Source organism: Gymnodraco acuticeps, unplaced genomic scaffold, assembly GCF_902827175.1.
Source record: "Gymnodraco acuticeps unplaced genomic scaffold, fGymAcu1.1, whole genome shotgun sequence".
NCBI classification, from domain to species: Eukaryota; Metazoa; Chordata; class Actinopteri; order Perciformes; family Bathydraconidae; genus Gymnodraco; species Gymnodraco acuticeps.
In genome coordinates, this window is record NW_022989979.1 from 785,599 (window position 1) to 811,752 (window position 26,154).

Genomic DNA, 26,154 nt, shown 5'->3' on the forward strand with positions numbered 1-26,154 from the left:
GGACTTGAGACTTGACTCGGACTTGAGCGCAAAGACTTGAGACTTGACTCGGACTTGAGCGTAAAGACTTGAGACTTGACTTGCAAAACAATGACTTGGTCATGGGCGTCACAGCCATTACATGAGGGTGGGACAAGTCCCCCCCACTTTTTCAAATGATTAGTTTAGACCCCCCCACTTTTACCATGTGGAAAGTCCGTGAATCGGTCTATCCACTCGCCGCACTTTGTAGAGCGCTGTGTCAGTGCTTCACTATCAAATCCATTCCACTTGCTTATTGAGAGAATGCCCAAATCAATGAAACTCCGTACCATGTTTTCACTGCTACTTTGTACCAAGGCAGATTCTCACATAGTGCGCGCATGTTCAAGGAGTATTGTCATAGGTGGACAGCTCAGATCTGTTGTATGAAGCGATGCCGGTAGCGGAGTAAGGCACACACACCAAATGTTCAGGAAATGGTTAATACAGCGAAAATCAAAGCTGACGATCTCTTGGTTTGATATGTTTTCTCCCCCAGACAACATGGACATAAGAAAAAAAAATGTCAAAGAAGAGGAAAGTAAGTCATCAGCTGGTAGCAGTTAACAGTGATGGTGGCGGCAAAAGCGTCTCACTTCTGGAGAGGAGTTTCGTCTTTATGTCATGATAGAGAGATACAAATACTGAATAGTTTAGATGAGAAAAGGCATCGAAATGCCAGGTTACTAGTGTAAGCATTGGGTTGAGAGGTCATGTGTTGTGAGCATGCGCAGTCTGTCCTGGTGTGGTGAAGGAGAGCGCGGTGTGACTGTTCAATAATAAACAGAGGCGATATCTGGGACGCTCCAAAAAGTACTAAGTTCCTGAGTTTTTGTTACACAGAAGTATCATTGAACACCTCGGACGTTACACTAGTATTTATCATGTAAACAGGGAACATGAATAACCCGATCTGTCTGTGCTCATGTAAACACCATGATGTCCATGTAGAGACGCAGTCAGTGTGTTTTACTGGAGCCTCAGTTCGATAAGAGATTATTTTCTGAGTTCTTTAACTTCGGTACTCTCTCAAAATGGTAATGTGCATTATGTTTTAATTATACTTCTTATCATTCAGAAGCTTTTTGTATGTGTTTATGTTTTACTGAGTGCATAGGCAATTTCCATCCCAGTACTCAGTTAACTATTTATTTTCTGGGCACATTACATAGACTAGCTAATATTCTATCTACTGCTTGGGACTTTGAGTCTTCAAAATGTCCAATGTCACAGACTGGGACTTACTTTAGAGTCAGTTTTTGACATTCAGTATGACTTGTTATGATTCAATGTGAAAGAGTATACAGCTCAATAAATAATGATCACTTCACCACCTCTCTTGACATCTAGACGCTTGAGAGTGAGTCAGAGGCAGAACACAGGGACAGTGGAGAGAGGTCCGTTGCTGAGGTGAGTGATGAAAGGGAAATTACAGTTTAGAGTAAATTGTGATGTGGACTCTCATCCCAGAATGTTAAGGAAATCAGTGGGGATATTGAACAGGAAACATTTCAGTCAAGGGGCATCATATGACCAATATAGACAGAAGAGCAACATTTATTTGGACATTTAAGTCGATACCATTCCTAGGTGAACTTAACATCTGTATGCAGTCAGATCAGTCTCAATATTAATAAATGCTCACAGAAGGATTCACAAATGTATTTTGCGATTTATATATAAATGACTCTCCACAACAATATCTCTCAATGCACTCACAAATATTTATTGTTGTATATAAATGTACAAAAAATGGGCATTTATACTGCTTTTTATTAATTCAAAGATGGCTCTGAATTAATAATCAAATATGTTTCCTTTCTTTACTACTGGATGAAATTACAAAATGTACCCATCATTTCCCTCATGCTAGTATAGCCACATAAAAGTATCAAACCACCTGTTAAAATGCACCAGAATACAGGAAATCTATTTTTTTTTCGTGGTGGGGGACCCCCACACCCCCCGTTAAAAATGTCCCCCCCACATTCAGGATGCTTCCTACGCCCATGCACTTGGTCCCACCTCTGCTGTATACACAAACGCCTTTACGCTTTGGAGCTTGTTTATCCATCTGTAAGCAACTGCCAGCTAGGTCTCTCAGTCACTCACTCCTGATCGTTCACTGCTCAGTGACAGCTGCTACGGGCCTGATGTGTGAAATTGAAACTGATAGATAGAACAAAGGTAGCCTATCAAAACGGCCCAGCACAGCCCAGTGGGCCACATCCCGCTGGGCTGGGCTGGGCTGGGCTGGGCCGGAACACTTACAAATGTGGGCCGGTAGAATTCAGGCATTTAAAAAATAAATAAATGTGGACACGGTCCGGTCGTCCCACAATCTTCACCTGTATATCACCTCTCCATGCCTCAACAGCTCTACGTCAAATCTGACATCTCACCATATGCCGTTTCCATGGAAACTCATCCCTCTTCATAAAACGGTGGCGGTTTTCTCATAACTTCAATGAAAATGCTCCAAACGGCCCCAGGTTTGGTAACGATCCAGCCATCAACGCATCTAAGCGTATTATGGGATGTCATCAAATGCCGTTGGCATGGCGACAGATCATTCGCCATCAAGTTAGTTCAAAAGTTTGCAGTTCAAAAGTTTGCAGTTCAAATATTCTGCTGCTTTTCACTTTCTTTTCTTCTCTCATCACACATTCAAGCCCCCAGTGTTCATGTATCATTTCAATCTAAATTCTTCACTTTCTTCTTACACATTACATTTCGGCATAGCGGTTTAGCGTCAGCTTTTCAGCATAAAGCATTCCCACTAGAAATGTCTTCAGGAATTGCATTCTCTAGTCTGGTTTGTTCCCCACATCCTAACCTCTTTCCAAACCTCTTCCTCTAAGACCAGACAAGGCCGTGCAGACCTAGACCTGCGTGATGGAGCTGCCATGTTGAAAGAGAAACAGCTGTTCGCCCTCTTCCCCACCATTGACAGACATTTCCTCCAGGACATCTTCAGAGACCACAAGTAAGAACATTACATTGACAATGTATTTGTTTGATTTGTTTGACAGAGACTCTATTATCGATTAAACATGTATGTGATGTGTTAAAGTACAGTTCCTTACTCTGTTTATTTGTTTATTCTTGCATAGTTATAGCCTGATCCAGACAGAGCTGTTCCTTCGCTCTCTACTAGACGAAGGGCCCGTAAAGACAGTAGTGGCCCCCGAGCCTCCTCGGTCCGACCACCTCAGAGCAGCCAGCAAGGAGCGGGAGAAGGTACTGGCAAACACCAGCATGGAGATGAAGAGATGTGTCCTTATTGGTTACTGGCTTTGCTAAACTGCTGTGTGTTTCTCTATGTCCCCTTTTGAATTTTCCAGAGGCAGAAGCCCCCGGAGTCAACCGTACTCGACTATCAGGATACGGAGGACCCGGACTACCAGGACTTCAGGGCCGAGGCCAGCCAACAACGGGAGCGACAGCTCGAGTGTTTCTCCAAGGCTGCTGAGGCCTACAAGCAAGGAAGGAAACAAGTTGCTTCATTTTACGCACAGCAGGTGAGGCGCTGGATGTCTTACAATAATATTTTCACTTGTAAAGCAATGTCTTTTGCCCAACACTGTGGGGGGAAACATTATCATTTAGATCTTCTTGTATTGTCTCTTTGAATTTGCAGCTCTTATTTTATTTGTAATTGTGACGGAGCGGATCACATGAGTGACTCACTCCGCCACTGACAGCCGACACACACACACGCACACACAACACACCAAACATTTCGGAGAAAAGACGGAGCTGCATCACTTCCGTGTTTTAAATTCCTAAAAATGAACCATGCAATTTCTTATTTATTTTTACTTTTGTTAATTATGGGGAATGATGGTTAAGAGGTAGTTAACCTGTGTATGTTTGGTGCAGATAGTTTCCTCATGTTGGAGGAAATTACATTTATGTTGACAATGTGGTTTGGAGTTGATTGTGTCACCTGTTGACGGTGAGCCTGTGGGAGAGGCCATGGGTTCAAAAGGGACGGTGTTGGTTCCTTGTGGGGGCGGACTGTGTCACTCGAAGAATGTTGCAGTGAAGGCAACAGCTGGGATGTGTTCGGGGGTTTGTTGCAGAGAAGGCAACAGCCAGAACACGTTTACTCTGAATGAGTGATGGACGGCCTGTTTTTGTCTTTTATTTTTGTTGTTTACATTGTGCTGGTTCCGTTTTTGTTTTGTTGCTGTAAATAAAGTTGTGGAGCTTAACCCAACCGACTAGGCCAGTGTTTTTTGAACGGACAAATAGAGCCCCGTCACAGTAATCCTCCACTCACAGTTTATGCATTTGCATCACCTCTCCTGTAGGGACACCTGCATGGCCAGCAGATGCGTGAGGCCAATCACCGAGCAGCAGTTCAGATTTTTGAGAAGGTTAACTCATCGCTGCTGCCCAGCAACATCCTGGACCTCCACGGGCTGCATGTCGATGAGGCCCTGCAGCATCTGACCCAAGTGTTACAGGACAAAACCACAGGTAATTACGAGGGCTCTCCTATGCTGTATGTTTAACAATAATAGTCATTGGAAGATTTGAAGATAAATTAATTTTTTGTTAATGTTTTAGAGCATTTTACACCTTTTTTATTTGTTAGTCCAAGTTGACCCATGATAGGGAATGAGGGGAGGTGCATGTGGAATGACACATTTAATGCCACTTAAGTCATAGCCCACCACTGCCACTAAAATCGAAAACAAATTCCTGCATTTCCTTCTGATCAGTCTCACGGTCCTGATGTGGTAACCCTTCTCTATTCAGAACATTTGGCAACATATTTTGCTAAGCATCAAGATGATAGATGTTGCAAAATACAGAAATGACTATCAAGCATTGATAATCAGAATATCTTATCTAGGACACTTGCAGAAGTTTGTGTTCCCGTCGCTTTGTCAAAGTTTGTGCGAGCTTCTCCCCTTAACTGTATGGTGTGTGTTGGTTTGTTTTTCTTTGATCCTCTTTCTGAGTAGACTGTGAGCAGGGTCTGTGTCGACCTCAGCTCTCTGTCATCACAGGAAGAGGGAACCACAGCCAGGGGGGCGTGGCCCGCATCCGCCCTGCCGTTATAGACTACCTCACCAACAAAAGCTACAGGTACACACACACAGAAAACACACACACGAACACACAAAAAAACATACAAGCAGAACATGTTCATCGTCACCCACCTTTTCTCCTATCTCTTCATCTCTCAGGTTCACTGAGCCAAAGCCAGGTCTCGTGTTGGTCTCTTTGAAGTGAGAAGAACCGGGTCTATTGGATTCAAGCTTAAGCTGCTATAGAGGACAACATACACATGTACACACACACACTTCTACAACGCTACATATACAATTACTATAGTTTATACAGTACAATACACTCAATTTGTTTTTGGTACCTTTTTTATCTTGCTTTCTCTCTATGTTCACTCCATAAGTCGTCTTAATCTTTGGGAAATTTAGGAGAATTTGGGTTGAATCATAAACGAGTTTTAATTTGTTAGAATGAATTGAAATACAAATAAGGTATTTTTAAAGCAGCTGTAAAGCTAGAATGTACATTTAAAAAAAAAAATTATTTTATAGTGTTGCAGAATATACTTTATGTTTATCTTTACGCCTTTTTAAGATAATTTTTAAATCGAAATCCCTTTTTGTTTTGAAGGCTTGATGTTGAATAAGGTGTTATTTAATTGACTCGTCTGCAGTAATGTTTGAGACGTATTATGAGGATTTTATCAGACTTGAATTATGATTGCATGCTGTCTTCTTGGAGGTTGCTCTCTAGGAATTTAAGTATTATGGCATCTTTTATGAGGCACTAAAAAGTATGGATTTAATCCTCCATTAAATGCATGCGATCTATCCAGATGCTAAGGAGAAGGTTTTTTGTGTCTCTTGGTTTTAGTGTTTCACATTCAGTTCTTAAATATTGTTAACATCCTCCTTTTAGAGTTCTGCTGAACATAAAACGGCAACTGCTTATTTTCTTAAGGCCGAACCAAGCTTAGCTGCTAATATGTGGAGATTCAAACTCAGGAAAAGATACATCAGTGTTTGGTTTCCTTTTTTCGAGGCCAATTGACTTACTTCTCCAGCCTTTTCATGGTAGCTAGTTGTTTTTAAAGCGTTGTGCCACATTTTTATAGTAGTTGTATTCCTCAGGTTGCTTCTCGATTTTTGTAGATTTAAAAAAAAAATCCTCTGTTTTTCTATCCGTGTGATATTTTTCATATTGGTCCAACAACAATGTTGAACAATTGTACTGACTGTACATAATGTTGTTGAATTAATTATAAAGAGAAATGTGTATTTTTATATTAATTTGTTCAAATGGTTTTACAGATAATATTGTATTGTGGAATAAACTCACATTTGTTTACAATTCATGACTACTGCATGTATGGCTTTACACCAAAAACACATGTGTATCTTGTATTTATTTATTTATTATTAAATATCACTAAAATAACAACCTAACAAACAATAAGCTACAGGAACATGAAAGGAAAAAAAAGAAAAATCAAGATCCATTCACATTTATAATTCACGATCAAATAAGGATACATACAGTATTACCTTCGGTTCATAAACCAGTGTCCATTTATTCTTTCTTTATCCACTTTATCAACACTTGAGCAATTCAAGAGCATTATAACTTGAGTAATTGTTCATTATGATAATACATTACAGTTGTGATCAAAGCAACAACTTTTAAGATTTTTGAATAAGATTTTGAAAATCCATAAAGGAGAAAAACATGTAAAAGCCCAGCTGCTGTGGGGGAGGAAGGCAGAAGATTGTGTCACACCTCCACACTGCGACGAGCGGATGTGCTTTACATTTCTCTCATACTTTCTCACTTCCCTCCTCTACTTACCGAACTAGGCTTATTCAGGCAGATGCCAAATTACTTCGCCCGTGTGTCTGATCGTCACAAGTAAATACAGACTTTAATAAATGTGTTTGAGGGCATCCGCTTCAGCAGATTATTATAAATACCAAATTGTTTCTGGAGTTTAAAGGATTTCGTCTTCTGTCTTCAAAAGCGGCATCCAGCATCGTCCGTTTAGAGATCGAAAAGACTGACAAGAAAGGTAATTTTCTTTTTCTTTGTCTTGATTTGTTTCCATTTATTTGATTTGAAAATGTAATTAATACTTCATAATGATGGCAAAAACCGACAATATTTTTCAGACATTTAAACTATTAAGAAAGTGAAGACTTCAGGGTGTTCCTCTCATTGGAACAAAGAAAATTAGTTGTATGTGAATTAAAGCACACTTATAATAAATATTGTACATTCCCTATAAAACCAGCATTGTACATGAAGTAAAAAGAGTTAAATCAGTTGCACTCAGTGTTAGTGCCCTGTTTTATGACTTTATTAATTCATTAATTTGTATTTATTTCTTAGGAAAATGAATTGCTCTGCCACTGGACTTAAAATAAGACTACTTTCGACTACTTTCTGAGAGATAAATTCAAGAGTTGAATTGTGGAAAAATACTCTGATTAAATTGTCCCATTTACGGTTATGGTGGTCTTTCCATCTATGTGTCATGGCAGATGGTTTTGAGGTTGTAACGTCTAACTGCTACCTAAATTAATTCTTCAACGTGTATGCAACAGAGAAGTCAAAAGAAACCATCAGCAGTATTTTAGCGATCAATATTAAATGAACCAACAAGATTTCTATCTTCCCGCATCTAAGACTATAACAGAGACATAATTCTCCACGATCAGATGTCCGTTAATGGGCAAACTGCAGAATCAGGACTGGTTATGAGGGAGATTCATTACAGGGAATGGAGCCTGTAAGGCTATAAATATAAGCTTGGTAATACAGAGAGCATGAATATGTTGTTAGTAAGCTCCTGTTAAACTCTTCAAATTATAACTTGAACTCTGGGTCACACCCAATCACATAAATCTTTACTTCCGTATTTAATCAATACTATATTGTACGTGACGTTGACCTTTCTCTGTAAATAGAAAATGGTGCTGCCATAAAGACAAAATGTAATCTTCAAATACAATACTCTAGCGATTGACTATCTTTTTTAGTGTGTAAGCACTTGCTCTTTATTTGTCATGTTTAAACATGTTCTATGAAGAGCCACACTGCTGTCGTTTTGTACGCCATGTTGCATGATGTATGAGAAGAAACTGTAAACTGTTCTAGATTAAGGTTTGATTTAAATTAAAAATTAGCTAAGGTTTTTCAGTTTCTCTATTTTTAAGTAAGACAAACTTTTGCTAACTGTACTCTTATGATCGTAACATGTCCTCTCTTCATCAGTAGACATCCGTCCTCAACTCTGAGAGGTTCAACCTGTTTGGAAAGGATGACAGCCGTCATTAGAGAGAAGGACCGACATCCGACCTCGCTGCAGAAACACAGCAGAAGTGATACGAGAGAAGATGGACTAAAGATCTGAGACGGCGTGTGGGAAGCTGATTTTAAACCTGTTCCATATGAACAACGTTAAAACGCTCTGAAAAGAGAGACATTATAGTTCAGTTCAACAAACTGAATGACCGCTGAAATCTTCAGAAATTGAGTTACCATATGCCAGGGCTACAAATCACCTGCTATGAAAACTACCACTTGAACACAGAAGTACGCTGCCTTTGTCTACAACGTAAACGTGTTACAGAGAAACCATCCCTAAGACTTTCCACATAACCACAAATATCCAAAGGAGTGAGACCGTCGGCGGCAGCCATGAACGAGACCGAAGAGATGGCGCTGAAGTGCGTCCTGGTCGGGGACAGTGCCGTGGGCAAGACAGCGCTGCTGGTCCGCTTCACCTCAGAAACCTTCCCAGACAACTACCAGCCCACAGTGTTTGAAAACACAGGGGTGGAGGTGTACACGGACGGGGTTCAGATCAACCTGGGGCTGTGGGACACGGCGGGCAATGACAACTTTAGACAAATCCGACCGAGATCCTACCACCAGGCTGACGTTGTGCTAATCTGCTACTCTGTGGCCAACCCTAACTCTCTGGCCAGCGTCCAGCACAAGTGGATTGCTGAGGTTCGAGAGAACTTGCCAAGGGTGCCGGTGCTGGTTGTTGCAACCCAGACAGATCTGAGGGAGATGGGGCAGTACCGGGGGAACTGCATCTCAGCAGCGGAGGGGAGACGTGTGGCTCATGAGGTCCACGCTAAAGGCTACCTGGAGTGCTCCTCCTTAAGTAACCGTGGTGTGCAGCAAGTTTTTGAGCATGCAGTGCGAACAGCCATTAACCAGGCTAGGAAACAGGCCAGACGACGGATGTTCAGCCTCAACCAGTGCAGGGTCTTTTGACCTTTGAACTTGACTCAGCCTTCATGAGAGGACATGTTTTAATAAGGGTCCTAGTGTGCTGTTCAAACTCAGTGAGAATCCATTAAGGTACAAGAACCCAAAGCTGTATTTTTTTAATGTTAGGTAGGGTTTTTCTACACTGATGGGTCTCCTGCGCCCTCCAAAGCACTTCTCTAAACTCAAAGAATAAAAATGAAAATACTTTGATTTAGTCATGCGTGTACTCAAATTAAAGTTCTACTTTTGTTTGATTCAGGGAGACGCGAAAAAAATACTTCATCTTCAATTCCTCTGAACTGTTTGTGAATGTACCACAGCACATCTCAGGGGTATTTCAAATGTGGTATCAGAATTGTTTTGTGTTTAACAAATACTCCATTGTTCAGGGCAAGGCACACTTAAATGCTTAAATTACAGTTATAATAGATTTAATCTTGACACAGCATTGTTTTTTCTTAACATCTCAGTTTGGGATTTGATTGGCAAATGTAATTATTATCTGGGAATGAATGTGGAGATAATAAATGATTTCACTGCCACAAATAAAATGAGTTATACAAGTATACAGTTGCATGGATCTTTTACAGATGTTTCAAGAACTAGGAAAATAATGTTCTCAGGCTCCAAAAATATAATTATCAAGTCAGGAAATAATTTTGAGTGCATATTGAATTTTGTCAGCACCTATTCAAACGCCTCAGAGTATGAATAAGACAATTTGAGCTACATTAGGATATACTGTATATGTAAAGCTTATTCTCAAATGACATTTCACTAGATGTGACCAGGCAATACTCTGTCAGTAGCTCAATGCAGGCTATTTTTTTCTAAAGGTTATTTCTTAATTTTAATTTAATTTAAATATACCTGTTTATGTATTGTTAGAACGTATACCCGTTGCAGTGAAATACAATGTGACTGAACACATTTCAGTCATTAAAAAGCAAGAAACCTTAACACATTGATTAAATGGTTGTTTTGATTCATACAAGATATCATTTGTAAGTTTCTTTTATACGAGTAGAGAATCCCAACTTTTAGAAATTCTACAATAAAGTGAAGAAACATTAAACATCAGCATTATCGGACTTCTTGACACTGATCATTGTGCTAAATAACGGCTTTTGTGATTTTATTTGTAAAACTGTTAAAAAAAAGAAGACATGACCTTCTACTTATGTTTCTTGCAAACTTGTCCATACATTAAAGCTAAGGATTCAACACATTGACACGGCATTGTGTAATTTCTGCAAATTTTGTTCGTAACAAAAAATGCTTTCGGAAATCATCAAGTATTTGTAATTCCGCCTTGGTTTTTACCTTCCTATCTTTTAGCGAGAGTTTGCGTTGGATTTGAATATGTGTGCATTCATCATCAATGCGCCCTTTTATGCCTTAACTCCTATAAACTCAGTAAGAATTTATAAAGGATAATTTATACATTTTTATGGAAACAAGTTCTCTTCTTAAAAGAGCATTGTGCCCATGTGTCTCATGTACATACTTATGTTACAGGTTTTGTATGTTTTGCATATCACATCTTAAATCAAACATATCGTGTGAAGTGTATTAAGCGTTTGCCAAATCTATGTATGAAATCTGTATTATAATACACAGATGAAATGCATTAAAAAATTATTTAGATTAGAACATTTAAGTAGCGTCTTATTCCTATTTTTCTTTATTAAATCAAATTTTTGGATTTGAATAGATTATCAAAAGCTTTTTCTTGAATGATAATTAGTAAAACATGTTGTTTGGAAAGCAATAAAACAATAGACTTGTGTTCTTTATGAATGTATTACAACACTCATACATGACTTCAAATCTTATCCAAGTGAAGTCAGTTTTTAATTTTTATATTTATTTATTATATGACATGGTTTCTATATCACATGTCAGTAAATGTGATATGAGCCTCTGTGTGTGTTTGTAGCTTTGAATGTAAGAAGATGACTTGAGGAAATAAAAACTATTCAGAGCTTAAAGATGTATTGTAGCTGCATTATAGAGACAGCGAACAGTCGACCAGGAACAACCAGGAAAAAGTTTAGACAAGCTATTCCTCCCCCTCATGCTTCTCTCCCGCTCTTTCTCTTCATTTCTTTGTCTTATGTGGTGTTAAAAGGCGGCTGAGAACGAGAGATAAAATACAGGCTTTTCAAGGATACGCCGAAAAACACTTTACCACATCCCAACAAAGACACACACACAAACTTCTTTAATGTTACAACTGGTAAAAGAGAAACTTGTGTTTTTCTTGTACATTTCATTAAGGGATCAATACAGTGTAATCTTAACGTAGCCTATAACAAAACATGATGGGTTGACTATATTTCACATTATAAATCTGAATCTGAATCCTCAAAGTAACGAAAATGATCAAATACATGTTGTGAAGTAAAAAGTACAATATTGATTAGAAATATTTAGTGGCAAAAAATGGAAATACTCATGTTAAGTACGAGGACCTTGAAAATGTATAAGTACGGGCTGCCATATAGCTCACCTGGTAGAGCTGGTGGCCCATGTATAGGGACTCAGTTCCCATGCGGAGAACCCAGGTTTGAATCCGGCCTGGGACCATGTACGCATGTCATCCCCTCTATCTCCCCCTTTCAACACTGTCATCTCAAGGTTAATCTGGCCCTAAAAATATTTTTTAAAAGAAAATGTACAAGTACTTGTGTAAATGTACTCATTTAACGTCCACCACCCTGACTATGTGTAAATGAATTCCCAAAACATCTATCTTAATAAATGTACCTCATATAATCCAAAAATATGGTCACATACTGTCCGTAATACGGTTTGTCTTTTTGTGTTTCAAGTAATAAAGAGAAAAAACTGTTTAGCATGTTAGTCGGCCAGCAATGGCCTAATCTTTCATCTGTCACTGTGCTCTCCCACAACTACCACAACGTCTTAACCCACTTACTGTCTACACACACACACACACACACACACACACACACACACACACACACACACACACACACACACACACACACACACACACACACACACACACACACACACACTGGCATACTTCTCAATCCCTTTTGATATGTTATCAAGGAGCCTTTTTCACGGCAGACATTTTGACTAACTTTTAACTAAAAGTAAGTTTGGTAATGGCTGCATTTCATTTAGGTGTTGTTATTCCACAATCCTTATATTGTACACAAATAAAATAACAAATAATTCAGCTAATTTATATAAACTCAAGTTGTAGAATAGGAAGATAACTAGGGAACATTCACTTAACTAAGGTACTTGCTTGTACTTTTCTTGAGTATTGAACTTTATGGCTAAAGAAAAACATATTGTAGTTTTTTAGTCTTTTAAATGTATTTTGAACTTAGTTACTGTAAAGATTCAGATTAAAGATACTACATACAATGAATTATATACATTACATTGTGATATAAAGTAGATCAAGTAAATCATATTAGCTTCCCCTTTATCAGCTGCAAAATAAAATGTATGTTCAATTTGATCAATGTTGATCAAAAATTATAATGTAATAATGTAATCTACATGTTTCTAATATTATAGATTCTGTTTAATTAATGCTTTTATGTTTTGTACTCGTATTGCTATTTTCACCTAAGTCAACTAACTGAGTACCCAGCACCAGTTGTGAAGAACCTGGTATAATGTTTTGTTAAATATTATACAAGTTAAATATATACAGCTTTGCGACGCAGACTATGCTTGTTAGTAGGATTAGTTAGTGTTGCTTTGGATTTGTTGACTATAAGAACATTACAGAATATCACCAGAATTGATCACCCTACTTAAGATGACTACAGTATTGTAAACCTCAAATGATGTCTACGTCCACAGGCAGGCATTGTTCACTAGACAGTGCTACCCCACTGTTTTGCTAATTCAGTTGGTATCTGTCTCTACCTCAAAGAGACAGTAAGTCTCATCCTCTCCTCTGAAGCTCCCCCACTCTCTCTCTCTCTCTCTCTCACACACACACACACACACACACACACACACACACACACACACACACACACACACACACACACACACACACACACACACACACACACACACACACACACAGGAAACACCTGTCCTATACAAGCTCAGTACCACCGAAAACCACATTAACACATCACATCACCATACACAGTAACTGCACAATAATATAATAGAACAATTGTCGGTGACATTTCTTACTTTAAGCTGAAAGGACCCTGATTCAATTGGAATTATGAAGTAAAAACAAAAATACTTTAACAGAAAAGCTGAATATTTAGTTTTTTAGAACAACTGCGTTGCAAGCAATAATAAATGATGTGTCATTGGCAGTGGCGGCACCAGGGTATGGCTGGGGTAGGCTACAGCCATACCAAAAAATGGCTTAGCCCCACCATGAAAAATTATGTTAAATTAAATAATAAGCAAAATGCTAAATGTTGAGAACACGGCTTGCGAAAATATACGGGTCGTGTCCACAACACACAAACTGATCCTGCTGTTACACGTGTACATTACTGATGTAATATGGATTAGACCATTCGGGCTTATGCTAGAAGAGGGGTGCAAGGAATAGTCTAAGTAGTGGGGGAGTTTTATACACTAAAGGTGTGGAAATTCTCTGGCGTTATAATATCAGCGCGGCCGCGGTCAGATCATAATGCCTCCGAATGCAATTTGAATAGAGTCAGACCTACAGCCAATCAGAGCAACGAAACGTTGGGTCTGCGTCATGCATTACTGATGAGATCAGTCGGAACCGCCATTCAGATAGTACGCGTTGAATATCCAATGGGGAATTGGATCTTCAACGCGTACTATCATACGTCACGTTCACAGTGATCCCTTTTTATTTACTACAACACAAGTGTGCCGTTTTATTTCATACAGTTCCATTTTGATTGAGACAGGGAAATAATCTAAACCTCAAGTGTGGCGTTTCACTGTCAAGGGGGGCGATATAGCGTGTATGTAATTACATTGCAAATACTGACTTGAGCCCCACCACTGTATGGGTTAGCCCTACCATAGATTACCCAACAAAAATACTGGTCATTGGTGGTTTCCAAAACGAGGGGTTACGTATGGTAACCCTTGTTATATAAGCACAGGCGGAGCCCTCTACTGGACTCTATGGGTACTCCCCTTGATCATATCATGCAAACATTCATCCACTGAGACTTCTATAGACGTAGCCCGCCGGGCGGGCCTGCTAGAATGCGCACGCATCTCACCGCATAATAGGAGGCTCCGCCTTATATAACAAGGGTTACCATACGTAACCCTTCGTTATATCTCTCACAGGCTCCGCCCTCTACTGGACTCTATGGGTACAGTGGGCGACAACAACACTGTTCCATCTCACTGTCTCTGACCGGCTTTCTGGTTAGCAGCCGCTGAGCCTCACTCACCTCTCCCTTGGTCGTAACCGTGGAGAAGTTGGGGCTGCGGCTGACAGAGCACACTCTGACACGCTTACCTCGTGAAGGTGTGCTGGGAAAACAGCGCTGAGGGCTCCCACCCTCCGCCCATAGGCGGACGGAGATAGTCCTCAGTCCCGTATGGGCTCACTAAGCACCACCTCTCCCGAGTCCCTAAGGAGCACGGGGAGAGCGCAAGTGCCCCATGTCCCACACTCAGACACGCTCACCTCGTGAAGAGCGTGTATGGACTATGACGTGGAGGGCTCCCCCTCCTGCCCTAAAGCAGGGGGAAAGAGTCCTCCAGCCCCTATGGGCCCAGTGTGCGCCACGTCCCCCGGGACCCGGGGGCCGGGGAAACGTAAGTGCATTACGCCCGGGGAGGGGGTCAGATGCCCACTGACCCACAGCCCCCCTCCCTCCTCACCAGTCCTGTGTTGCCACAGCAAGCACAGACGATGAAAAGGAGCCAGACATGTTCAAGAGATAAAACTTTATGAAGGGGCCTGGCATTGACCAAGACGCCGCCGTTCATATGTCCTCCACACTCCCGCCGTTAAATAAGGCTGTTGACACAGCCACAGCTCGTGTAGAGTGTGCACGGACCCCCGTGGGTGTCCCTGCCAGTGCGTCTAAGTGCAGCCGTGCGCTCCACATAATATGGTAGCGCACGCACCGGGCAGAGGAGGTGCAATTTAGCCTCCCTAGCCCCACTATGGGGTGGAAGATTAAAGCCCCCCAACTGAATAGCCCTCGACCTGAACACACTCCTTGGGCTCTTGGGCACAAAGGAGGGGTTCGGTCTGAGTGTCGCCCCGCTCTGGTCACCCCGGATTAACAAGCAACTCGGGTGCACCGATAGAGTGGTTAACTCGGACACTCCCTTGGCTGACGTTAAGGCAAGTAGCAATGCTGTCTTCCACGACAGTGCTTTCAGGGAGGAGAGCTCCAGAGGCTCAAATGGTTCTGAGACCAGAGCCTCGAGCACCAGCGGCAGGTCCCACTGCAGGGCGGAGGCGTGCACTACTGGGCGCAGCCTCCTGACCCCCCGTAAAAACCGCAACATTAGTGGCTGACTAAAGGCTGACGAGATGGCTGCTGCATACACTTTCACTGTGGAATGAGCAAGCCCTCTGTCCACCAATAACTGTAAGTAAGACAAAATAGATCCCAATTCACAAGATAGGGGCTCTATTTTCCACTCCTCACACCATCGCTGGAATCCCAGCCACTTCGGCCTGTAACAGGCTGTGGTGGATCCCGCTCTAGCTGCCTGGATAGACTGAATAACACTATCAGACAATCCACCCTGTCTTAGCCTGTCCCTCTCAGGAGCCAAGGCTGGAGAGGTTGGCCCAGAGTGGGTAACGCACCCTGTGCCAGGCTTTCATCCAGGGGTGGCACACCAGGACACTCCGTGTCCGAGTGGTCCTGCACCCTGAGGATTCCAGCCCATGTTGCCACTGGAGCCTTCGTCCTAAGTGGCTTTCGCCACGTCGCCTCCACACACCGCCAGATGTCTGGCAGGGGGTGCGAAACAAAGTCATCACCGCCGGGAAGTCCTGCCGCGCAGATCTGTGCTGCTGGCCTTCCTGGCGGTCACCGGAAGTGTCAGACAACGAGGTGTCGTCGTCGTCCCTCTCCCCGACGAGCGGGCCCATCCGGTCTGCTGGCATGGCGAACACGAAAGGCACTCCCTCATCGTGTTCCTCCATATCCACCACCTCGAGTTCTGGGTCCTCCGCCGGCGAGACATGACACTCCTCGAATTGCTCCAGCCGCTGGCGGCGGCTGAGCCGAGGGATCAGACGGCAGGCGTTGCAGGCCGGAAGTGGGCCCAGGTTGGCCGCTGCGTGGTCGGACCCCAGGCACTCAATACAGCGGCGGTGGAGGTCGGCGCCTGCAATAATGCCCAGGCACGAAGGGCAGGGTCGCTGTTCTAATAATGGTGAGTCAATTTGTTTCTCTCTTTCCGTCTCTCTTCACTCAGTTGTTCTCTTGCTTGCTGAAGAGAAAGGGATGACAGTCAGGAGGCGAGGCCTATTTTTATGCGGTGAGATGGTGAGATGCGCGAGCATTCATGTAGGCCCGCCCCGGGGCCGGCTACATCTATAGAAGTCTCAGTGGATGAATGCTTGCATGATATGATCAAGGGGAGTACCCATAGAGTTCAGTAGAGGGTGGAGCCTGTGAGAGATATAACAAGAATATATGCAGAAAACTAGAAATGTTATGATCACACCCAAATCAGGTGTCAAAATAATAGTATTGAGAATGATCTCTGGTCTCTCAATTTCTGAACTAATGTGCAGCATTTTGGGATATTTTAGAAAAACTTTCTGCATAAAGACTATATTTTAAACTTTATATACAACATAATCCCTAAAAACTCACTTCAAATTACATTTACAACAGCACACACACACACACACACACATGCACACAATACTCAAAACACAGATCAATCCAGAATGGGACCTGCTCATTCAAAGACAAAAAAGTATAACACACAAACAAGGTTTTAAGCATAAAAATGAAGCAGGATAAAAATCTATTTCCATAGTATTCCTTTATGATGGACACATAACATTGTTAACAACATCAAAAAGGTGCAACTACATTTTGAGGAGCTCTAAATAAAAAAACAGAAAAATAGTTTGTCTCTGTTTTTCGTGTGCTGGTCTTAAACAGCCTACAGATGTAGAGGATGCCATCTTATCACTGCATCTAGTATACAGCTTTACTCTTTTTTATACATATGATCTTAATCCTGAAACCTGATCCTTGATCTGCATCGTGTTCGTTGCCATGTAGCGTGAATGACATGTGTCATGACATGTTTGTTTGTGTGTGTTTGTTTGTTTGTCTTGAAAGACCTGACCAAAGTTAAGAAAGTGTTGCAGTACTGAATGTGTGAGTGACAGAAGTCATTAGCTGTGTGTGTGTGTGTGTGTGTGTGTGTGTGTGTCCCGGATCACCGCTGTCTACTATTGATCCACACGGCAGTGTGAGGCATGTGTGTGTGTGTGTGTGTGTGTGTGTGTACTACAGCAGGTTGTGGTCATGTACACAAGTATAGGGCTGCAGTATCACATTTCACACAGTGCCTGTGTGCTATGTGATACTGCACCTGTGTGTGTGTGTGTGTGTGTGTGTGTGTGTGTGTGTGTGTGTGTGTGTGTGTGTGTGTGTGTGATAGCCCCAGGTCCTGTTCCGGAGCAGCGATCACACACAAAGAGACAGTGACAGAGAGGAAAACTGAAACTAACAACTAGCGAAGCATTCAGAGCTTCTGACAGGATGTGAGATTTGGAGAGTTTCTCTGTGGTCTCGCTCAGTGTCAGCATGGGAGAATGAAGTTCAGAATAAAGTGACGCTCTGGATTTGGACCTGGGCTGTCTCCGAGACTACTTTGCTGAATAATTGATCCATCGGATTGTGACTAGTTGAAAATGAGGAAGACAGCGCTGATGCTCTGGATCAGCCTTTTGGTACAAGGTCAGTTCTGCATGTGTGTTTGATGATAATATCTGACCAATATCATAAAGTCAATTCTGACCTCTAATACTCTTGGATCTGCAATTTCCTGACATTTCTCTATTGTGACCTCTGTTGCCCTCATCTTCTGCTCTCCTCTTGCCCTTCAGTGTCCCACGGGGCTCAGGGTCAATATGCCCGCAAACTACTGACTGACCTGATGGAGGACTACTCCAATGCTCTGAGGCCGGTGGAAGACACGGACGCAGCCCTCAATGTCTCCCTGCAGATCACTCTCTCACAGATCAAAGATATGGTGAGTAGAGAGCACACTCAAGTACGTAGGCTATCATTAAATGTGCACCCCAGCAACATATACAGCCATTTAAACAACAACAATCATTTCTTAAAATGGGTCTTTAACTTGTTCCATTGTGGTGTGCAATTTCACATTATATTTGACTAGAAAACCCCTTTTGAGATTAAATTGCTTCCTTACAAGAGTGTCCTTGCCAAATCAGCAGCAGCAAATTAAATCAGACACACAGATACAAACAACAGATACAAACAATTACATTTCAGGTCCCAGCAAGAGTATACCAAAAAGTAAGTCTCAGGTTGTAATATTCTAGATCAAACAAGATAAAAAGATCTATCAAATCATCTACAACATGTTAAAGTCTTTAAAAATCGTTAAAGGCACCAAATAAGTCTGTGACAAATATCAAGCAGCAGGAGCAGCATACCTATATCTGTTTTCCCATTCTAATATGGACATTGGGTAAAGATACAGGAGTACAAATATTTTCAATATCAAATGCAGAGCTGAGACAGTAGCTTCCATATAGTTACGATGTTCATAAATATAAAGGTATCAAGTTCAAGATTGCCTTATAAATAAGGACATCCCATTCATATAAATAGAAGAATGTGTACTTTCTGGTTCCAAAACTTCTTTATAGCTGTAGTACATATACACTGACTGATATATTTAAGTACAAGACCCAGTTTATATAAAGACCCCAAATGTATATTGTCTCTTTTGAAACTTCTGTGTATTTGATGATTTGTTAACACTAGAGCCTGAGTTGTTCGGCTGGGTTTAACTGTGGTTGCTTCAGAGTTTAAGAGGATGAATAAATAAATGATTAATGGGAATATCAGAGATCAAGATATGTTGTTGTCATTTATAGTTTTCTATCCTGTTTTCGAATCATAGAGACAACACCCATATACCCACATTTATACTACAAGTTAGTTCTGATCAACTTAAAGGTGGGGTAGGTAAGTTTGAGAAACCGGCTCGAGATACACTTTTTGTTATATTCCATGGAATGCTCTTAACATCCCGATAGCAATGAATATATTAAGTGCTTTGACAAAAAATCCATAAAAAGATTTCATCTGTGGAAGCCTACTGTAAAAAGCACGACCAATCATTTTAGCCGGCCCGGCGTGTGTGTTGGAGGAGGGGCTCTGTAAGGAAGTCTGAAGGAAGGGGCAGATTTGTTTCGGTTGTGTACTTTCACAACCGAAACAAATCTTACTCGAGCTGGTTTCTCCAAAAATGAGAATTAATAATATAATAATAATTTTGGAGAAAAGCTATAATTTGAAAGTACACAACTGAAACAAATCTGCCCCTTCCTTCAGACTTCCTTACAGAGCCCCTCCTCCAACACACACGAACGTGCAGATGACCAATGAGGGCACGAGATAAGTTTGTGCACAGATGGAAGTCTGACAGGCAGGTAGGCCATCCAGTTATCTGCCGCGGGCCGGGGCAGATAATTGGACTTGCTTTTTACAGCGCCACGGCTTCCACAGATTAAATATTTGTATATATTTATTGTCAAAGCATTTAATTTATTCATTGCTATCAGGATGTTAAGAGCATTCCATGGAATATAACAAAAAGTGTTTCTGAAGTGAATTACCAACATACCTTTAAATGAAATATGTGAAATAATAAATAAAAATAAACAGATGTCATGAATAACTATTTGAACTCGTTTTTATACTTCACCAATTTAACTTTTAACAGCAGGGCTGTTGCAGGGTGGCAGTCTGTCTGTGATAAGAAGGCTGCAAAAAGATCAAACACAAGAACTCAAAATGATTTAGTATTCCAGCAGAATGTATCAAAGATATACGAAGACTGACACAACTTTGATAAGAAGTATACATTTTAATTTAAGTTAAGTTATTAGACTGCTACAGTATAACCAATGCAACAAGTCTTCAAATTATACTCCATTGTCTCAAGACTGCGATTCATAAAGTAGGCGAAAGAAAGATGGCAAAAAACTGAAGTAATTCAGCAGAGGTCATCTAAAAACATTGGGTTTCAGACTTAAGTCATGCACCTCTAAAGTGTGTTTTGTTAACATGGTGTGTTTCCACAGCCCTAGTTTGTAACTCAAGCTTTCAGTTACATATCTGCATTCCCTGTTACTGAGCTGAGATACAAGGGTGTTGTCACTTGATCAGTCTTTGACTATGCTCCTTCAGAGAGAAGGAGACGGTTTTCACAATCCTCCCTGCGACTAATTAATTGACTTTGACATGTGAATCCATGGAGTGTTCCTCATGGATAAGAGCTGGAAACTAATCTATTTGCAAATGTGTGTGTTCATACTGTTTGTATTAACAGTACTGCCTTCAGTCTTGTTTTCCTGAGACTACTGGAGTCCAGTGTTGAATATTAAGCAATACTGGATTATTGCTTACACTTAACTTTAACCTATGTGCAGTACCCTTCTATACATTTTATGTATTTTGTCAATCACACACAATTCCTCTTTTTCATATATGTTTAGATAGCTTAATTGATATTTACTTACATATCTAATTTTCCTTTCCTTTTTGCATTTGTGCAAAGTGATGGATTATTTTGTAACTTACTTTTCAATTGTTATACTTTATCTATGTCTTTCTTTCTAATGTTACATGGTATTGTAATGTATGTCTTACTTTATCTTTTAATTCTGACCTTTCCTACACATTTAATTGTATGGTTTAAACTTTGATTACTTGAATATGTCCAATAAAGTAAGAATTGGCAGCATCCAGTCTGTAAAAATCTTTTTTTCAAGGAAAATCCCTTTGCAGTGTTACCCCTCTCTCTTTCAAAATGTTTTTATATGTGTGGGTAGGATGAGAGGAACCAGGTGTTAACCACATACCTGTGGATCAGGCTGGTGTGGCATGACGCCTACCTGAAGTGGGACAAGGAGGACTATGATGACCTTGAGATGATAAACATACCCAGCGATCTGGTTTGGAAGCCGGACATCGTCCTCTACAACAAGTCAGTAAAGATAAATGTTGTTGTGCACTCATAATGCAGATTTATTTATATCTGACTACATTGTCTCTGTATGTCTGTGTAGGGCAGATGAGGAGTCAAGTGCATCAAGCACTAATGTAAAGCTGCGATATAACGGAGAGATCATCTGGGACTCTCCTGCAATCACAAAGAGCACATGTGTGGTGGACGTCTCCTACTTCCCCTTCGACTGGCAGCAGTGCAAACTCACCTTCGGCTCCTGGACCTACAATGGCAACCAGGTGAGTTATTATTATTATAGTTGTTATTATTTCGAGTTAAAGAACGTCTTTTATTAAGAATGATCTAAATGCATACAAATTATGATTCAACTCGATGATGACATGACTATTCTTTTTATCGATTTAGGATATTCAACATTTTAAGTAGCAAAAAGGAAAATCGGATGATTTTTTTGTGGGATTTGATCTGATGTATCAGTTTTCTGATACATCAGAAGAAAATAGTTTATACGATAGTGTGTACCGACCATGTACCATCCTTTTGCTCTAGACTGTTATTGGCTCCAGTTCCTCTGACCTTGACAAAGTTAGATACATTAAGAGTGAATAACCTCTTGTTTTTAAACTATATTACTAAGGGGTCATGGTTGTTAGTTACCTTCTCTACATGTACATAATATTAGCGCTTATATCCACAATGTGTGTCCTCTACGCAGGTGGACATCAGTTTGGGGATGGACAGCGGTGACCTGTCTGACTTTGTGGAGAACGTGGAGTGGGAGTGTCACGGCATGCCGGCAGTGAGGAACGTCATGATGTACGGCTGCTGCTCCGACCCCTACACAGATATCACATACACTCTACTCCTGAAGCGCCGCTCCTCTTTCTACATCTTCAACCTGCTCCTGCCCTGCTTCCTCATCTCCTTCCTGGCCCCGCTGGGCTTCTACCTGCCGGCGGACTCGGGGGAGAAGGTTTCCCTCGGGGTGACGGTGCTGCTGGCGCTCACTGTGTTCCAGTTGTTGGTGGCTGAAAGCATGCCACCTGCAGAGAGCATGCCCTATATAGGTGTGAATTATATACTCTCTTCATTTCATTATATATTATTTATTAATATAGAAGATTAAATCTTTTTTTTTTTAAGTCAATATTGATATAATATTTTTATATATTATTACCAAGTCACAAATTACTTAATGTCCTATTATTTGGACTTTATATCTCATTATTTTTTGCATTGTAAGTATACATTTTGTCTTAGTGTCTCATAATTCTTACTTTGTATCTTATAATTATGACTGAGTAAGTCACACTTTTGACTTATCATGTTGTAATTTCTGCTAAATATTGCATGATGTTGCATTGTCATGAGAACAACATTTTCTTTTTTTTATCCTTTTTCTTTTCCTGGTGGAAATGGGCTTCTATGTAAAACTCAATTATGCAATTTTGAATTTGCTGTTAATTAGACTGATATATCTATGTTTAAAGATGAGACAACAGATTTCCATAGCATGTCTTTCCAGATAATTGCTGATGAAATAAGCAAGCTGAATGTCATTGTTTAACCTGGTCTGCAAATAAGGTAATTTATCTGTTTTGTATGGGTTGCATTTCCACTTCATAAATGTTTCCTTTCTTTGTCCTCTCCTCTAGGAAAGTACTACATCGCCACCATGACTATGATCACAGCCTCCACCTCTCTCACCATCTTCATCATGAACATTCATTTCTGTGGTGCTGAGGCCAAGCCTGTTCCTCACTGGGCAAAGGTGCTCATCATAGACTACATGTCCAAAATCTTCTTTGTGTACGAGGTGGGGGAGAACTGCACAAGTGAGAGGACCCCGCTGTACCCTGAGGAGCCCGCCAGCGATGACCATCTCCATGACTACCATCACGACAACGATCAGCACCAGTACAGCAACGGCCACGCCATGCCTCACCCCAACAAGCATCACAAAGTACAAGCGAACGGCAACGCCAACAATAGCCGTCACCATTATAACAACCACAACAACCATACATCCGGACTGGAGAGGGACGAGGAGAAGACACCACAGCGCTACCACCACATCAGGAGGGACGAGCTGGACTACCAGGCTTCTCCTCGTCCACAAAACCTCCAGCAGCTGAACGGAGGGCTGAAGGAGCAGCTCCTCTATCCCCCAGAGAAAGTCCCGGCCTGCCCCTGCTGCTGCCCCTGCCTCCAACATAAACAGGTGCTTCTCCATTTCCTGTCTTATCTGATTACTCCTCTTCTTCTAAAGTTTCTTTAATTGCTTTCTCTTATCTGTTTCATCATCAGTTGGTGAAGAACATCCAGTACATCGCCAACTGCTTCCGCGAGCAGAGAGCTACTTGTGTCAAGGCTGCAGAGTGGAAGAAAGTCGCCAAGGTGATGGATAGGTTTTTCATGTGGATCTTCTTCGTCATGGTCTTCCTTATGAGCATCCTCATCATCGCCAAGGCATCCTGACAGCCTACTTCCTCATCATCCTTTTTCCGCCCTTACAACATTTATCCCACATCACTGTTGTACCGCAGTGTTCCTCGAGAGGCACCTCATTTTTACTTGAATTCAACAAATCAGAACTGTTTTATATGTGTGTCAGCATTGTGAGTATGTGTGTATGAGGGTCATTGTGGTTTTTGCCTTTGACTTAATGAAGACAAGGTCATTGCAAACAAATCATCCATTTAACCACACGAGCACACAAACACAGAAATTCATCAAAGCCTCTCGGATAGTTAACCTCAGGTGTGCGTGCATGTGTGACGGAGCAGTGGAGCGGTAAGACGATCCAGGCCTCGCTTTGAACATGCCTGGACTCTTTATTATGGATGAGCTAACAGCCAGACCCTATAGGCATTGCATTACTTACACTACGTTTTAGGCAACCACATGATGCTGTTTTCCATAGTCAGTTACAATGAGAGCACCAGCAGATTAAAGTAATACTTTACACACAACATTTGCATTTGTATATCAATTTCTCAAAAAGTTGATTTCATGAAGAAAACATATTTCTTGCATGCCACCGCAGTGAAAGAATCATCAAAAACATGAAGAAGTCTTGATGGATTGAAGTAAAGGGGAACTGCGTTCAACTACTACAAAACCATCTCATGTACTGTAATCCAAGTCTCATTTATCCAGTCGTACACTCACTACTTCCCAAGCACATACATTTTTTGTTTACATTTCATTTTAATCAGTCTCACACTAGCACAAATGCATGTGTTTTTTGGTTGAAATATTATTTTAAACACTAAAAAAATCTACCTTACGTATGATCAAAATGGGGGCAATCTTCCTCTCCGTTCTTGATCTTCATGGAATTGTTTGCAGGGTTATGACAATAGTCTTTTATGTTTTTGTTGTTGTTTAGAAATAAAAAAATTGGTTTACCTAAGTTGTGAATATTTGAGGTTGAGAATTGGAGAGAATGTTTACCTTTCTTATTCTACAAAGAGCCCTTACTCATTTTAATGTGATATTCAGATCTTAAACCCTACCTCCAGAGTGTGAACGGTGAATAATCTGTACCTTTTGAATAATTTATGCTTTGCTCATTGGTCCATTAAAACATAAAACTTTGATATAAAGTATGGCTCCACTTCCTGTACCAGCGGTATGCATTACGCTACAAAACAAATTTGTTATGCATACATTTTCCAGACCTGCATTTGAGCATAAAATATCTTTTCATTGTTTCTTTCTTTTTCTTCAAAAAAGTATTAACTAAATTAAATTCGTGCAGATCAAAACATGAGCAGGAAGGTGAGAATGGGCAGATATATATATTTCAGGTAAAGTGAAAGGTACATAATCAATGCAGTCATTACATCCAAGATTGAGGGGAACTCACACACACACACACACACTGAAAACTAATTGTTAAGTAACATTTTAACAATGAATTAATAGTTGGAAGAAATTCTTTCGATCAAAACATTAAATCAGTAACACATTTGTTTCTTCACAAAACGTTTTATTAAAGATTTGAATGTGATGGATATAACAAACAAGAAGGCCAAATAAGAGCTGTAGTGATGATGTAATATAATACAAACATGTTTAGTGCCTTGTGTAGACAAATCAAGTAAAATAAACATCTTAGTGCTTAACATTGTGAGATTATGATTTGAATTGTAATTCTCTTATAAAGTCATAAACTGTTCACCAGACTCAAACTAAAGTAAATTATTATCTCTAAATAGGTGTTTTCATTTAACCCTCCTGTGATCTTTGGGTCAAATCTGACCGATTTACTACTTTCATCGTAACATCAATCATTACATTGGATTTCTTTTTTTTGCAAGACAAAGACATTCATTATAACTGCATCTTTATTATGCATTGGTGTGACCATACCACAATTTTGTAGGAATGTAAAAGTACACTATTTTTTGAAGTGAGAATTATTGTTATTAGATTCATCCATTCACTTAAAGTTAGGGAAATAGAGAAGATTAATATGAAAGCAATTTCATTTCCACCAAATGGATTTGATTCCAGTGTGTCCTAAATCAACCATGCCCAAAAATAGTACCGACTTTAAAAAATGATGGAGATTATCTGATTATCAACTCCCGCCCTCTGCTTTGGACTGTCTGCCTCTGTGTCCATCATATAAATCTG

The 26,154-nt window shown here is 40.6% G+C and overlaps 3 protein-coding genes across 3 annotated transcripts in view; all 3 read left to right on the plus strand.

Annotated features, from left to right (window-relative positions):
* The window catches only part of n4bp2 (NEDD4 binding protein 2), a 31,016-nt gene extending 24,621 nt beyond the window's left edge, over positions 1-6,395 (plus strand). The window contains 6 exon segments of the mRNA XM_034211608.1: positions 2,883-3,007; positions 3,135-3,261; positions 3,366-3,542; positions 4,338-4,506; positions 4,998-5,121; positions 5,223-6,395. Coding sequence (XP_034067499.1) covers positions 2,883-3,007; positions 3,135-3,261; positions 3,366-3,542; positions 4,338-4,506; positions 4,998-5,121; positions 5,223-5,268 — 768 coding nt within the window. The 3' untranslated portion in view covers positions 5,269-6,395.
* A 120-nt stretch (positions 6,396-6,515) lies between these two features.
* Positions 6,516-10,971, plus strand: rhoh (ras homolog family member H). The gene is made up of 2 exons (XM_034211612.1): positions 6,516-7,105; positions 8,311-10,971. Exon 2 carries the CDS (start codon positions 8,737-8,739, stop codon positions 9,322-9,324), a length of 588 nt encoding a protein of 195 aa, XP_034067503.1. The 5' UTR covers positions 6,516-7,105; positions 8,311-8,736; the 3' UTR covers positions 9,325-10,971.
* A 7,040-nt stretch (positions 10,972-18,011) lies between these two features.
* Positions 18,012-25,017, plus strand: chrna9a (cholinergic receptor, nicotinic, alpha 9a). Its single transcript, XM_034211732.1, has 7 exons — positions 18,012-18,239; positions 18,389-18,534; positions 21,374-21,528; positions 21,611-21,788; positions 22,226-22,577; positions 23,166-23,731; positions 23,818-25,017. Exons 1-7 carry the CDS (start codon positions 18,194-18,196, stop codon positions 23,986-23,988), a joined length of 1,614 nt encoding a protein of 537 aa, XP_034067623.1. The 5' UTR covers positions 18,012-18,193; the 3' UTR covers positions 23,989-25,017.
* The last annotated feature ends 1,137 nt before the right edge of the window (positions 25,018-26,154 follow it).